The 15,002-nt window shown below is 45.9% G+C and overlaps 2 protein-coding genes across 2 annotated transcripts; both read right to left on the bottom strand.

The window, feature by feature from the left end:
- Positions 1 to 6,777: 6,777 nt before the first annotated feature.
- LOC100090878 (olfactory receptor 4D1-like) lies at positions 6,778 to 8,690 on the bottom strand. Its single transcript, XM_001519848.4, has 2 exons — positions 7,778 to 8,690; positions 6,778 to 6,890 (listed from the first exon to the last, which is right to left on the bottom strand). The coding sequence occupies exons 1-2, from the start codon at positions 8,688 to 8,690 to the stop codon at positions 6,778 to 6,780; spliced, it is 1,026 nt and encodes a 341-aa protein (XP_001519898.4).
- A 5,145-nt stretch (positions 8,691 to 13,835) lies between these two features.
- Positions 13,836 to 14,762, bottom strand: LOC100090867 (olfactory receptor 4D1-like). Its single transcript, XM_001519840.3, has one exon. The coding sequence runs from the start codon at positions 14,760 to 14,762 to the stop codon at positions 13,836 to 13,838; it is 927 nt and encodes a 308-aa protein (XP_001519890.3).
- Positions 14,763 to 15,002: the final 240 nt, after the last annotated feature.

Here is a 15,002-nt window from a genome sequence, read left to right as displayed (position 1 = left end):
CTTGTCCAAGCTGACTCAAAGTTTTCTGAGGGGAAACAGCAACAGTGCCACACTGATGGAAGTCTGCCCTACTCCCACAGTTTTTAGGAAAAAGAAAGGACACCCTTTCATATTTGCTGAGAGTCCCTTTCTCCATAGAGTTGGCAATTGTGTTTCCAACTGGATACACTATTCTAAATGGAAAAAACCAAGACCGGAGAAGCCCTCTTAGCCATTCCCTACTGCCCACTATCCAACTCCCCTCCTGCCATCTCTCCATACCCCCCTCCATCTTTCAGACTCAAAAAAATTGATGGAGAATTTCCCGGGAGCCTCCCTCATTTTTGCTCCTTTTCTATTGTTGGCAGTAATATCCCTCTCAAAACACGTGGGCTTTGTCACATAAATTTATCTGTTTCTTTGTTTGTGTTTCTAGACATTACTGTCTCTCCTCTTAGCATATAGGTAAATGGCCTAATGAAAAGACCTTGGGAAAGTAGGCAGGAGATCCAGGTGCTGGTCCCAGCTCTGCCACTAGCCCGTTGTGAGACCTTGGACAAGTCACTTATCTTCTCTGTGCCTCAGTGCCCTCCTCTATAAAATGGAACTAAGATTTCCGCTCTCCTTTCTTCTTAGATGGTGACCTTCATGTTGGACAGGGACTGTGCCATTCTGATAACCTCGTTTCTATAGCAGTGCTTAACGTATAAGAAATGCTTAATAAATGCCAATCAGTCGGTATTGGTATAAATACTTTTTGATTGCTTACTTTGTGTGGAGCAATGTTCTACGCCCACGGTGAATACAGTACAATAGAGTTGGTAACCTCCTTCCCTGCCCACAAGAAGCTTGCAATCTAGAAGGGGAGATAGACATTAATATAAGTAAAATTACAGATAAATACGTAAGTGCTGTAGGGCTGGGAAGGCGGATGAATAAAGGGAGCAAATCAGGCCAAATGCAGTCCCTGTCCCACATGGGGTTTGCAGTCTTAGTAGGAGGGAGAACATATATTGAATCCCCATCTTGTAACTGAGAAATCAGAGGCACAGAGAAGTTAAGTGTCTTGCCCAAGGTCACACTGCAGGAAAGTGGCAGAACTGGGATTAGAACCTAGGTCTTCTAGGCCATTGCCACTTATTTCCTCCACTATCCCCAAGCACCCTCTCTGCTTGTCATGGCCCCAGCTGAACTCACAGACCAACCCTACAGCTGTCCAGTGAGGGACAGACAGGCTTCATTAACCTTTTTAATGAAATCCGCTGATGATCAGACTTCCTGATGGATGATGCAGAATAAAACCAGGACGCTTTAATAAATAACAGGTCATTTCACCCCAAATCCGCTCAATCACTCCAAAGCAAAACCTTAGCACAAGTACCACAGATGTATACTTGATCCACTGCTTCTGTGACGGTTAAATCTCCTTATGATTTTCGCAGGTTTCTTTCCTCCTGGAGATGGCAAACTTCAAATCTCACCAAGATCCCCCCACCCCCAATTCCTTCTTCCAGGCCTTGAAGTCCACAACTCCCTGATCTCTTAAAGGTTCCTGTTAATTCTGTCCATTTACCAAAATGTAGATTCCTTCGATTTCTAACCATTAGACTGTGAGCCCCAAGTGGGACAGAGACTGTGTCCAGCCTGATTATCATTTTTTTTATATGACATTTATTGAGCACTTACTATGTGCCAGGCACTGTACTAAGCACAGGGGTAGATCCAAGCTAATCAGGTTGTCCACAACCCATGTCCCACATGGACCTCCCAGTCTTAACCCGCATTTTACAGATGAGGCATCTGAGGCCCAGAGAAGTTAAGTGACTTGCCCAAGGTCACACAGCAGACAAGGAGCAGAGCCAGGATTAGACCTTCAGTCTCCTGACTCCCAGACCTGTGCTCTTTCCTACCAGTACTTGGTACATATCACACAACAAATACTATGTTATTATTATTTATTCTAGACCATAGGCTCACTGTGGACAAGGAATGCATCTGTTATAAGGTTTTATTGTACTCTCCCAAGCGCTTAAAACAGTGTTCTTCACACAGTAAGAGCTCAATAAATACAATTGACTGACTGACTTTTATTAATGGCAGTAATAGTAGTCATAGTCTGTGCTATTACCCAATCCTATACAAGATCCCAAAACCTGACTCACCAAGATGACACCAAAGCCAGAAATTTGACTGAGGATTTTTTTGACCCTTTTTTTTTTCCTGGAAGGAGCCTTTTCCTTTATTCCAAAGAAGCATGGCATAACACAGCTTTAAACATCTTGTAAAATAACGACCTCTATGACCTGAGGGCACATGTCGAGATGGTATCACCCCTCTGCTCAACCCTCTGGGCATTTGCCGTCATTCCCTGCCTGGGACCCAAAAGCACATCAGGTATTTTCAGGGAAGAAAAAAATTTGGAAGGAACAGTTGAGAATCTCAGATGACTTCAAGGTTTGAGTAGGATTAAAAAAAAAACTCTCACCAAATCCCAGAAACTTAAAGTAAAGGATCTTTCCACTCTCCATGACGGCAAACGCACAAGGCCAGGCGTGGCTGGGATTCAAACTCTCTGGGTTAGAAATAACAGGAGCCGCTTGCTGTGATGTCAGTGTGTTGCAGAAGGTTTCGAGTTTGAAACTTTGTCTCTCTTGCTGTAGATGTCCTCCCTCATGTCCTCCCTCTTGCCTGGAGATCCTGTCCCCTTCTTATCCTGTCACCAAATCCTGTCAATTCAACCTTCACAACATCCAAAAATCTGCCCTTTCCTCTCCATCTAAAATGCTAGCATGTTAATCTAATGCTCTGCACACATTAAGCACTCAAGAAATATGATTGATTATTCAATAAATTCCACTGACTGACTGATTGATCTATTTTGGCTAATCTAGAGTGTCTCTTCCATCTCTAACTTGAAATGTAGCCTCTATTCTGAGCCGTTAGTGGATACCTTCCTCTTGGAATTTGGGAGAGGGAAAAAGAAACAGTACATGAGAAACTGGAAAAGGGGGATATGTGTGTGTGTGTGATTGTGTTTGTCCCTGGGCTTGTGTATCTGTGCATACTTGCATGTGTGTGAGAGAGAGGGAGAAAAAAAGAGAGATAGAGACAGAGGCAGGATTATTTGAGGTGAAGAGTGTGGATGACTCAGCACAAGCCATCCCAACTACTGTAAAAACAACTCAAGCACATGTCCTCCTAGTGAAAAGACCATTCCTTTCCCTCCTCCACCAGTGGTGCCTGACCAATGCTCACCCAAATAGCAAAGGACCAGAAAAGGCACACGACAATATCCTCTTGGACAAAGGATTCAAGGGAGCAAGAGTCTCTCTCAACGACCCTCACAATCACGAATGCAGTCTCACCGTCCGTGGTGTCATCTTCGAACCAAAGGACGGTTCCGCTTCTGTGGGTCAGGGTAATCTAAATCCTTCCTCTCCATCTCTCCGTCTTGAGTTCTTGTAATTTGAATCTCCCAGATATGAGGCCAACAAATTCACCACCCCCCAGGTCCCAAGACTTCCCAGTCCTAACCTCTGTGGGGTTGTCATCCCAAGGGTCCTTAGCTCCATCCTTCTGGCCTCCTGGAGTTGCCATTGGGAATTGTCTTCTGGGTTGAAGCTGAAACTCAACCAAAGGGAGAGGAGCGTATTGAATTTCCCCACCTACTGTCGCCCCAGGCTAGAGGCGCATGGCCTCCCCTCTTCCTGCAGCTTCCTCACTGTTCTGGAGCCTCAGCATCTCCCCTGCCCCAGCCCAGCCTACCTCCCATATACCTGAGAATTTCTAGAGGGAATATTATCGGACTCAACTGAACGAGTAGAACTGGCAAGTCAGCCCCGGCAGTTCAGTTGCAATGGGAGTTATTAAAGGGGCTGGTTACGTCACACCCAACTACACTTCTAGAAACTTTGGTCATGTCATCGGGGGAATAGGGGAGCTAAAAGCCCTGGGGCCATCCCCAGGGGACCATCAGTCCCAGTCTGAGAGCCTGGGCCACTGAGAAGGACCAAAATAGCCACAAACTGTGGGGCTCAGAACTGAACCATAAGGCTCAGGTGGGACTACAAGTTAGCATGAGTGTGGTTTAGGATATGGGGTGAACTTGACATCCACGGAGGGAGTGTCACGTACAAGGTCCCAGAGAGGAACGAATCAAGGTGTGAGTCCTAGAATCCGGCTCCAGAAATGGAAAATGAAGGCAGTAAGAGGATGGAGTCAGAAGCCTAGGAGAGGGAGGAAAGAGAAGCTGAGAAAGCGGTCACTAGGAGGAGGACGATTTACTTACTGAGAATTATCAATCAATAGATAGTATTTATTGAGTGCTTAGGATGTGCAGGGCACTGTACTAAACACTTGGGAGAATATAGTCCAATAGAGTTGGTAGACATGTTCCCTGCCCACAATGAGCTTACAATCTAGAGAAGCATTTAATAAATTTGATTGATTGTTGATTGGACTGCTCAAGGGTAGGGTGTCTTATCACCGAAAAATAACAGACTTACATGTGAAAAAGCAGAAATGTCCCTTTCTGGATTCATTGTCCATGTTGATAATTCAGAACTTTTGAATCCTTGTATTCAATGGGAAGCAGTGTAGCCTCGTGAATAGAGCACAGGCCTGGAAGTCACAAGGATCTGGGTTCTAATCCTGGTTCTGCCACTTGTCAGCTGTGTGACTTTGGGGAAGTCACGTCACATCTCTGTGCCTCATTTACCTCATCTATAAAATGGGGATTGAGACTGTGAGCCCCATGTGGGACAGGGACTGTGTCCAACTTGATTAGCTTGTATTTATCCCAGCACTTAGTACAGTGCTTAACAAATACCATAAAAAAATCCTTCTTGCTCATTACTCCTTCTATATCACTAAATTCTCTCCCTTTCTCTTCTCTTTCCTCCCTCACTCATCCTCCAAATCCTCCTCCAGTTCTGAAAAGGGCAGGGGCACCTTCACCAGGGAGTAGTGATTATTATATTATTAGTATTACATTTGCTAAACGATTTCTATGTGTCAAACATTGTTCTAAGTACTAGTGTAAGTTAATTAGGTCATTCACAGTCCCTGTCCCACTTGGGGTTCACAATCTAAATTGAATGGATAGAGGATGGACCCGGGAATCAGAAGGTTGTGGCTCCTAATCCCGGCTCCACCATTCATTCAATCGTATTTCTTGAGTGCTTACTGTGTGCAGAGCACTGTACTAAGCGCTTGACCTGTCTGCTGTGTGACCTTGGGCAAGTCACTTCACTTTTCCAGGCCTCAGTGACCTCATGTGTAAAATGAGGTTTGAGAGTGTGAGCCCCATGTGGGACCAACCCGATTTGCTTATACCCACATAGTAAGTGCTTAACAAATGCCATCATCATTGAATGCTCTTGTAAGCTCCCTGAGAGCAGGGATCCTGCCCCCTAATTCTATTATACTCTCCCAAACACTTAGTGTAAGGCTGTGTACATAGTAAGCCCTCAATAAATACCATTGTTTAATTGACTCATCCCAAGTTGGATTCTCTCAAGTACTATCTCCCTGAACGAGGAATTTGCATAAAGAACTATTCTCATGGAACGTGGGCATAAAAAGATTGAGAAGAATCGCACCTCAGTCTTACTGTTTTCAGCCATAAGAGGAGGAATGTGATGGACATGACTCTTGGATCACAAAGAATCACAAAAAGTGAAAATTGAGTGTGAATGGGTGGAACTGTTATGAAACTATAGGCATAAAACCAGGAAAGACAAGTGATAAAAGAACCCAGTTGTTTATACAATGTAAATGTTACCTATTCTTAAAATATTTTGGAAATAAGAGGGTTGATAGGAAGGCACTTGAGATTATTATATAAAAAGGAGAAAATACTTAGAGGACACATTTCAGAAGCAATTGGTCTCAGACTCATCAGAAGAATCTGGCTGAAATTATGGGATTAAAACTGGAAGACATCAAGTGTTGTGCATTGACACTCAAATGATAATTAATCACTGGAAGTTTTGTAAAACAAATAACATATTTATTGAAAGGATCAAAGTACAAATCAACCTGAGTCCATCTCTTTTCTTCTGCCTCCATCCTTTGCACCATCTTGCAGTAATTCCTGGATTATTCGATTAAATCTAGTGGGCAGGGAACGTGAGCAATAAATCTGTTGTATTGTACTCTCCCAACTACTTAGTACAGTGGTCTGCACATGGTGAACACTAATAAATACCACTGATTGATTGATTAAATGTATCCAATCCAAATGACAGATCAGGGGCTTTTTGATGAAGTTGGTTGCTTCAAACAGCAGAAAAAGTAGTGCATTTTCTACTTTATTACTACCAAAATCGTAGTTATTGTTCCAAAGTCTCCTTATCATAAACAAATACAAGTGTGTTAATAAAATAGATAAGACAGGCAGGGAAAAGCTTGATCAAATAACATACGACGCCCTGCCCGCCCCAAAATCCCTTGGGCTCATGTCATCTAGGATAAAAGAATTTGCCGAGTATTTTTGAGCCACTTCTATATCGTGTCTCTGTTTCCGATGACAAATACCATAAATAGTGTAAGAAGGAAGTAGCCCTGAAATGATGGATCAAACATCTCAAGAGAAATAGAGGTGTCCCACTGAGTGGAGCATTACCCTGAGTGGAGAGGCATGCAGAGTAAAGTGTCTGACTAGCTTCACCCCATCTTCACTTGAGTTTTGACTCCTTTGGCCCCACTGACCATACACCAAGCTTTGGAATAGTGTAATCATTTAAATGCTCTCTCTCCTGTCCGCAGAAACATTCAATTGTGTTCTTGAAGAGTCCATCACAGATCCCACTGTGATCCTGCCAACGAAATCTGGGAAGTCTTGTGCCCATTGTTCACTAGACAACTGATTAGTATGAGCTGAGGGATTATGACCCTATATGATGGTCCAAATCAAAGAGCATCTACCAGGCACCAAATTTCCAAAGTGACTGTGAAATATGTTTGTCTGATCCTTGAGCTGACACAAATTCCATCAGTGCTTGATCCAGAATCTCCAGGGAGATGAAAATAAAGAGAAGTATGGCAATATGTAAGGGCTCTATTTACTGTTGGAAAATAACCAGAGTTCCTCCTGCTGCCAACCACAATGTCACCAGGTGTCACCCCTCAACACCAACAGTGGGAGACGCCACTCTCAGATTGAGGCACGATGGCTCTAAATCAGTTTTTTTAAATGGTATTTGTTAAGCATTTTCTATGTGCCAGGCACTATATTAAGCAGAGGGGGAGGTACCAGTTAACTAAGTTGAACACAACCCAGGCCCTACATGAAACTCACAGTCCTAATCACCATTTTACAGATGAGGACAATGAGACATAGGGAAGTTAAGCGATTTGGTCACACAGTAGACAAGTGGTGGAACTGGGATTAGAACCCAGCTCTTCTGACTCCTGGACCCGTGCTCTTTCCACTTAGGCCATGTTGCTTCTCAGCTAGTGGACAGTTGTCTGCACATTAAGGATTCCAGACTTTTGACCTTCCATCTGATCCTACCCTATGTAATAGAGCATGGGATGAACAAGGAGATTTTTGTCATCTTGGAGACAGTCGAATAGGGAAATTCGACACCTAGGAGTCCTGCCCTCCATTCAGGGACCATTTCTCTAGGGAAGTGGCTCAAGCCAGGGGTCAGCGAAAGAGTGGTAGATCACAGGTGGAGATGGCAACCTCCCTGGCCTCAGAGACTCCTGGTTTGGTAAACTGCAACTTTGTATTCCATCCCTTATATAGCTGCTAACCCCAACCACACACTGAACCCACCTCAGGAATACACGTGCCTTCCCATTAGCTTCTTCATGGCTGACTTTACCTCCTGGTTCCGCAGGGTGTAGATCATAGGGTTCAGCATGGGGGTGATGACTGAGAAGCTGAGGGAGACGGCCTTGTCCATGGAGAGGGGGCTGAAGGGACGCCCGTAGATGTAGATACACGGACCAAACATCAGGGTCACCACGATGAGGTGGGTGGTGCAGGTGGAGATGGCCTTTTTTCTGCCCTCCCCCGAGTGGGACCTCAGCATCACTAGGATGACCGTGTAGGACACCAGGAGGAGGAGGAACCAAAGGAGGGTGAGGAGTCCACTGTTGGTGATCATCAGGAACTCCAGGACGGAGGTGTCGGTGCAGGCGAGCCTGAGGACCTGGGGGACATCACAGTAGAAATTATCCAGGACGTTGGGCCCACAGAACGGCAATCGGACCACAAGCCCAAGCTGGACGATCGAGTGCACAAAGCCACTCACCCAGGTGGCCACGATCAGCCCCACGCACACCTGGGGGCTCATGAGGGCCACGTAGTGCAGGGGCCGGGAGATGGCCACGTAACGGTCATACGCCATCACCGACAGGAAGAACACAGTGCCCCCTCCAAAGAAATGAAAGAAAAACATCTGGGCCATACAGCCGCCAAAAGAGATGGCCATGCTCTCCGACAGGAGATCCACGAGCATCTTGGGAACACTGACCGAGGAGAAACAGAGATCCATGACGGACAGATTGCGTAGCAGGAAGTACATGGGGGTGTGGAGACGGAGTTCACAGGTCACGGTGATCACGATGAGTCCGTTGCCCAGGAGCGTGGTGGTGTAGACCAAGAGGAAGACCAAGAACAGGACAACCCTCATCTCCTGCATCTGGGTGAGGCCGAGGAAAATGAACTCTGACACTGCTGTGAAGTTGGCTTCTTCCATTGGGTTCTGGAGACCTGGAGAGAAATTTCACCAGTGCCATCTCTGAAATCCAAACATCATGTATATTTTGAATGTGAGAACAGTGTGTGACAGGGGAGAGAGAGAGAGGCCTGAAAGAAACTAGAAGAAAAGGCCTCCCACGATGGTGAGTCAAAGCAAACTTTCTGTCCGAGAACAATAACCCAAAACTGACAAGGTATATTTAAGCAGCTTTGATTATTTAAATTTAGCATACAAGCTTTCGGATGAATTTATTTTGTTAACTCTAAAATATGGTTGTGTACTGTTACCACTGACCCATCCAGGTAACAGGACCATCCCTCTAGATAGCCATTACTGAAGGGTTTACACACCAGGATCTTGGCTTTTTTTATGGTATTTATTAAGCACTTACTCTGCATGAAGACTACACCTAGTGCTGCAAAAGATATGAGATAATCAGTTTGGACATGGTCCACATTAATCCCACAGTCTTAATCCACGTTTTACAGATGAGGTAACTGAGTCACAGAGAAGTCAATCAGCTTGCTCAAGGTCACCTAGGAGATAAATGGCGGAGGTCCTCTGACTCCCAGGCCCATGCTCTTTCCACCAGGTTCTCCAGGATCCGGCTTATGACGGATCCTCTTCATTAAAGCAATTTACTTTCCCCACATGCTAGGGTGCATTATCCCAGCACAGTCTAGTAGACACACTTCTTTGCAGCAAAGTCTTGTTTAAATGAATAAATGAGCATGAATAAACAGTCCTGCTCTTTAGAGAAGGTTAAAGTTTTTGTCCACTCATGGCTTTTAATTCTAAATTCTTAGTGCTGGCTGAAAAACTGCTATCATTTTAAATTCATTATTATCTGTTAGGTGGAGAATATCACCACTTGTGAATCACTTTGATGCTTGCTATTGGCTGTGCCGTATTCATAAGGAAAGAGCTTTTATATGAATGAATGGGATGGAGGGATAAGGATCTAAGTGGGGAAGTGTGAGAATTCATTTTACAAATTTTTAAATCTCGTGGGAAAAAAAAAAGCACAACCAAAATCAATGAACAAGTTGTGTTTTTCCAGGATTTTTCATCCCTAAAACTCTTCTTTTGCAGAGGCCCCCGGGTGGAGGGAGAGGGTTCAAAGGATTAGCTTCAGTGTTCAGTACAGTGCCTGGAAAATAGTAAGTGCTTAAAAATGCCATTAAAAAGGAGAAATAAAAGAATAGTGAGAAATAGGAGGGAATCAGAGAAAGAAATAATAAGAGAGAGAGGTAAGGAGAGCAGGAACAAAGGGAGAGAATGGAAATAGTCAAGATGGAGTGAAAACGGTGGGAGATCAGGAGAGACAGTAGAAAGGAAGGAGTAAGAGAAATAAAGAGAAAGGATTACTTAACTTTTAAGTCATGGGGTTGGGGGGAAAGGAACAGGAATGTTTGGTACTAATTTCAGGAAGTTAGAACTTCCTGAGAGTTTGCATGAAAACTCCACATAACATACTAAAGTCCATATTCTATCCTCCCAGTCGCCCTGGATTCAGGTGGCAGGAACTGGGGAGAGATTTGAGGGCCACAGGAGGACCACATATAGGGAATCACAGGAAAAGAGAACACAGAAGTCTTGATTCCCAGGGCATCCTGAGCTACTGAGATATTAAATGGAGAGTGGAAGAGAGAGAGAAGAAAGGAGTTGGATGGAGTGAAGAAAGGAAATTGGACTCTCCCAACCATTCTGCACACCTTGAGAATTCAACAAATATGACTGATTGACTAATTGAGAAGAAGGCCTGTGGGTGGAGAAAGGAGACATACTGGCAATGAAAATGAATCTCTAAACAGTGCAGAAAATGTTTTACTTTCTCTGTCCCATTTCCTCTTAGGAACGTAGAAACCGGAAAGCATAAAACATGAAACACTAGACTTGAAAGAAGGGCTAAATATGTCATTGGAATTACTTTCTTCACATTAGATCATCCCCAAATTTTCATTTGTCAATTATTCCTTTCTGGAATTTCCAAATTCTTCATCTTCAAAGAGTTTATAAGTGACTTCTGGGGCTGTACCTCCCCCCAAAATTTCTTCATGCGACATAGTCTGAATTACTTTCCTTTAACGGAAGTCTAATCCTCTGTTCACCCACTTTAAGAGCAAGTGGCTTCCCCTCTTGCTGGCTCCGAGAGTCCTAGAACAGCTCCAGTCTGGTTCCTTCTCCATCCTCTCCAGAATCTTTTCCATACCCTTCTGAGGCTCAGCACTGAATGTTTTCTCATTCAGGGCTCCTGAGCTGGCTACCAAAACAGAGAGGTCCTTCCCCTTGCCCTGAGCAGTGACAGTCAGTGCCCCAGACACAGCCTTTACCGGTGCCCAGCTTGCCCCAAGATAGGTTCTGGGGCTTGGATGCTGGCCCCCGGCCACAAGCCATTGTCAAGGTCCGTTTGACTGTGGTGGTCGCAGAGGGACGGAAGACTGAAAGAGAGTGGGACATGCGCTCTCCCAGAACACAGTCTCCCAGAACCAATCTTTCTGGTCCCAGACTAGAAGTTTTCGGGACTCAGAACCAGTTGCTGGATTTGAGCCCCACAAGCCAGGCACAGGTGAAACTCTGTAGTGACTGTTTAGGACTGGCAGCCCCAATGTACCAGGAGCCCTCTTCACTGCGAGCTGAGACGAACGTATGACACAGCCTCAGCAACCCCTCACCTACCTTCGCTGAGAATCTCAGCTCCTCCTGTGCACCCTAACCTTCCCGGAGCTTCAGACTCTCCCCGGCCTCAGACTGGACTCCCATGTAGCTGCACTGAGCCCCTGGGGACCCTGACCAGGGGGGAAGCACATTGGCCACGGATGAGCCGGTAACCCAGGAGAGGATGGATTCCATGCAGGGAGAGCTATTTAAATATTTAAATAGACCCGGCCGGTTTCATCATACACACATACACACACCCACTCGGTAACTCTGACAGCATCTCTGGGGATAAAAGCCTCAGGGACCGCCCAGGGGAAGAAACCACTCTCCAGTGGAACCATCAGAGAAGTGGCTGTGGTTTGTGGTCTAACTGTATGCAGAATGCTGTACTAAGTGCTTTCGAGAGTACAATATGACAATAAACTGACACAGTCCCTGCCCACAGAGAGCTTACAGTCTAGAGGGGGAGACAGACATTAATATAAATAAATTACAGTTATGGACGTAACTGATGTGGACCTGCGAGAGTGGATGAAAAAAGGGAGAAAGTCAGAGTGACCTAGAAGAGAGTGGGAGAAGAGAAAAAGAGGGTTGTCAGGGAAGGCTTCTGGGGGAGTTGTACCTTCAATAACCCTTCATTCATTCGTATTTATTGAGCACTTACTGTGTGCAGAACACTGTATTAAGTGTTTGGGAGAGTACAGTATAACAACATAACAGACACAGACACATTCCCTGCCCACAACGTGCTTACAGTCTAGAGGTCATCCAGCAGGTATTGGCAGAGCTAGTATTAGAACCCGAGGGGGACGGGGACGGAGGAGAGTGCCACGGTGACTCAGCCCAAGTCCGGATGAGGAGACATCCACGACATCAAAGGTGCAATGTGAGACTGTTTCTGTCCTCCATTTTGGAATGGTGGGGGATCTCTCGTGATGTTGAGATTCCTCTGGTGACAGGGGGACCCCTGGAAACCACTCCCTCCCCCAGCTCCACTTTTGCTCCACTGCCTCTGCATTCACCTCCCAGGAAAGCAGGATGTCCACTGTGGCATCCAAGCTGCAGAACTCCATAGCAACAGAGGGGAAAGTAATTGTCTGTCGGATGTGAGGAGGGAGGCATTCCACGCCAGAGGCAGGAAGAGGGCAAGAGGTCAGTGGTGAAAGAGACTAGACTGAGATACAGTGAGGATAGCATTAGAGGAGTGAAGTGTCTGGGCTGGGCTGTACTAGGAGAGTAGAGAGGTGAGGTAGGCAGGACACATAATGAGTGCTTAACAAATACCACTGTTATTATTTAGAGTGCTTGGATGGATGCCATCTGCCTGGGGAATTGATTACATCTAATTTATTAATTCACTTTAGTAATCTGTGTGGTCAACACAATTTGGTACAGAGAAACAGACAATATCAATGCTTCTCAGCTCCATTTCATCTTATATTGAATCTACAAGGAGATGGAATTACACGGTCACAGGAGCAAAAGGGGTGCTCTAATCACTGTTAGAATAATATCCAGCAATCTTCTGGCTTCTAACCACAGTTATGTCGGGCATCTTGTATTTTCTTATGCTGTCAAGTCATCTCTGACCCATACAGACACCATGGACGTATCTCTCCCAGAATGCCCACCTCCACCTGCAATCGTTCTGGTAGTGTATCCATAGAGTTTTCTTGGTAAAAATATGGAAGTAGTTATCATTGCCTTTTTCCCATGCAAGTAAACTTGAGTCTATGCCCTCAACTCTCTCCCATGCCACTGCTGCCCAGCATAGGTGAGTTTGACTTATAACAGGTTGCCTTCCACTCACTAGCCACAGCCCACGCTAGGAATTGACTCTTCCTCCCATAGTCGAGACTGGTAGAGGACTGGAAATTCTCCAAGGGCCATCCTGATTGGGGAATGTAGGGCATCAGGCCCACTAAAGTGACTCAGTCTGAGTCAAAACGCTCACAGCTTAAGACCCTCTTCATTAGTGATTTCCCAGGGTCCCTGTTTGTCCCCAGTCGGATCCAGCAGCATTTTATGGACCAGACACTTATAGGCTGTGAAGAAGAGAAGCCGGCTGGCTCCTCAGAGAGCTTCCTAGAGAACGTCAAAGCAGAAGTAGTTTGGCCTAGTGGAAAGAGTCTTGGCCTAAAAAGTCAAAGGACCTGGGTGGTAATCCTGGCTCCCCCACTTCACATCTCTGTGCCTCACTCACCTCATCTGGAAAATGGGGATTAAGACTGTGAACCCCATGTGGGACATGGATTGTGTCCAACCTGATTTGCTACCTCAGTGTTTAGTTCAGCGCCTGGCACATAATAAGTGCCTAATAAATGCCAATAAAAGAACAAATCAAGGGGAATAACTCTGGAGAAAAAAGGGATAACACCCATGAAAAAAGTTCTCCTTGAGAGTCAGCTTCAAGTAGCGATGACAATCTTCTTGGAGTCTATAACTTCCCATTTCACTCACTCACCCCCACTTGGAATTCTTTCAGGAACGTATGTGTCGTTTCATTAGCTTCTTCATGGCTGATTTCATCTCCTGGTTCCTCAGGGTGTAGATCATGGGATTCAGCATGGGGGTGATGACGGTGAAGCTGAGGGAGATGGCCTTGTCCATGGAGAGGGGGCTGAAGGGACGCCCGTAGATGTAGATACACGGACCAAACATCAGGGTCACCACGATGAGGTGGGTGGTGCAGGTGGAGATGGCCTTCTTTCTGCTCTCCCCCGAGTGGGACCTCAGCATCACTAGAATGACCGTGTAGGACACCAAGAGGAGGAGGAACCAGAGGAGGGTGAGAAGTCCGCTGTTGGAGATCATCAGGAACTCCAGGACGGAGGTGTCGGTGCAGGCGAGCCTAAGGACCTGGGGGACGTCGCAGTAGAAGTTATCCAGGATGTTGGGCCCACAGAACGGCAACCGGATCACAAGACCAAGTTGGACGATCGAATGTACAAAACCCCCCACCCAGGCGGCCATGATCAGCCCCACGCACATCTGGGGGCTCATGAAGGCCACGTAGTGCAGGGGCCGGGAGATGGCTACGTAACGGTCGTAAGCCATCACCGACAGGAAGAACACGGTGCCCCCTCCAAAGAAGTGGGAGAAAAACATTTGGGTCATACAGCCGCCAAACGAGATGGCCATGCTCTCCGACAGGAGATCCACGAGCATCTTGGGAACGCTGACTGAGGAGAAGCAGAGATCCATGACGGACAGGTTGCGCAGCAGGAAGTACATGGGCGTGTGGAGCCGGGGGTCACAGGTCACGGTGACCATGATGAGGACGTTGCCCAGGAGGGTGGTGGCGTAGACCAAGAGAAAGACCAAGAACAGAACAATCCGCATCTCCTGCATCTGAGTGAGGCCAAGGAAGATAAACTCTGACACTGCCGTGGAGTTGGCTTCTTCCATTGGGTCCTGGAGACCTGGCAAGGACATGTCAATCACATTATAGACAACTGATTACCAAATAAAGGTGTTGCCAATAAATTAATTAATCAATCATATTTATCTAGTGCTTACTATGTGCAGAGGACTGTACTAAGCACTTGAGAGAGTACGAAATAAAGTAGGTAGGCACATTCCCTGGCCACAGTGAACCTCAGTCTAGAGGATTATAGTATTATATTATATGACAAGGGTGGGATTAGC

The sequence above is a fragment of the Ornithorhynchus anatinus genome, chromosome 17 (assembly GCF_004115215.2).
Source record: "Ornithorhynchus anatinus isolate Pmale09 chromosome 17, mOrnAna1.pri.v4, whole genome shotgun sequence".
NCBI classification, from domain to species: domain Eukaryota; kingdom Metazoa; phylum Chordata; class Mammalia; order Monotremata; family Ornithorhynchidae; genus Ornithorhynchus; species Ornithorhynchus anatinus.
The sequence above is the reverse complement of the archived record's forward strand: the minus strand, read 5'-3'. Positions and strand labels throughout refer to the sequence as shown.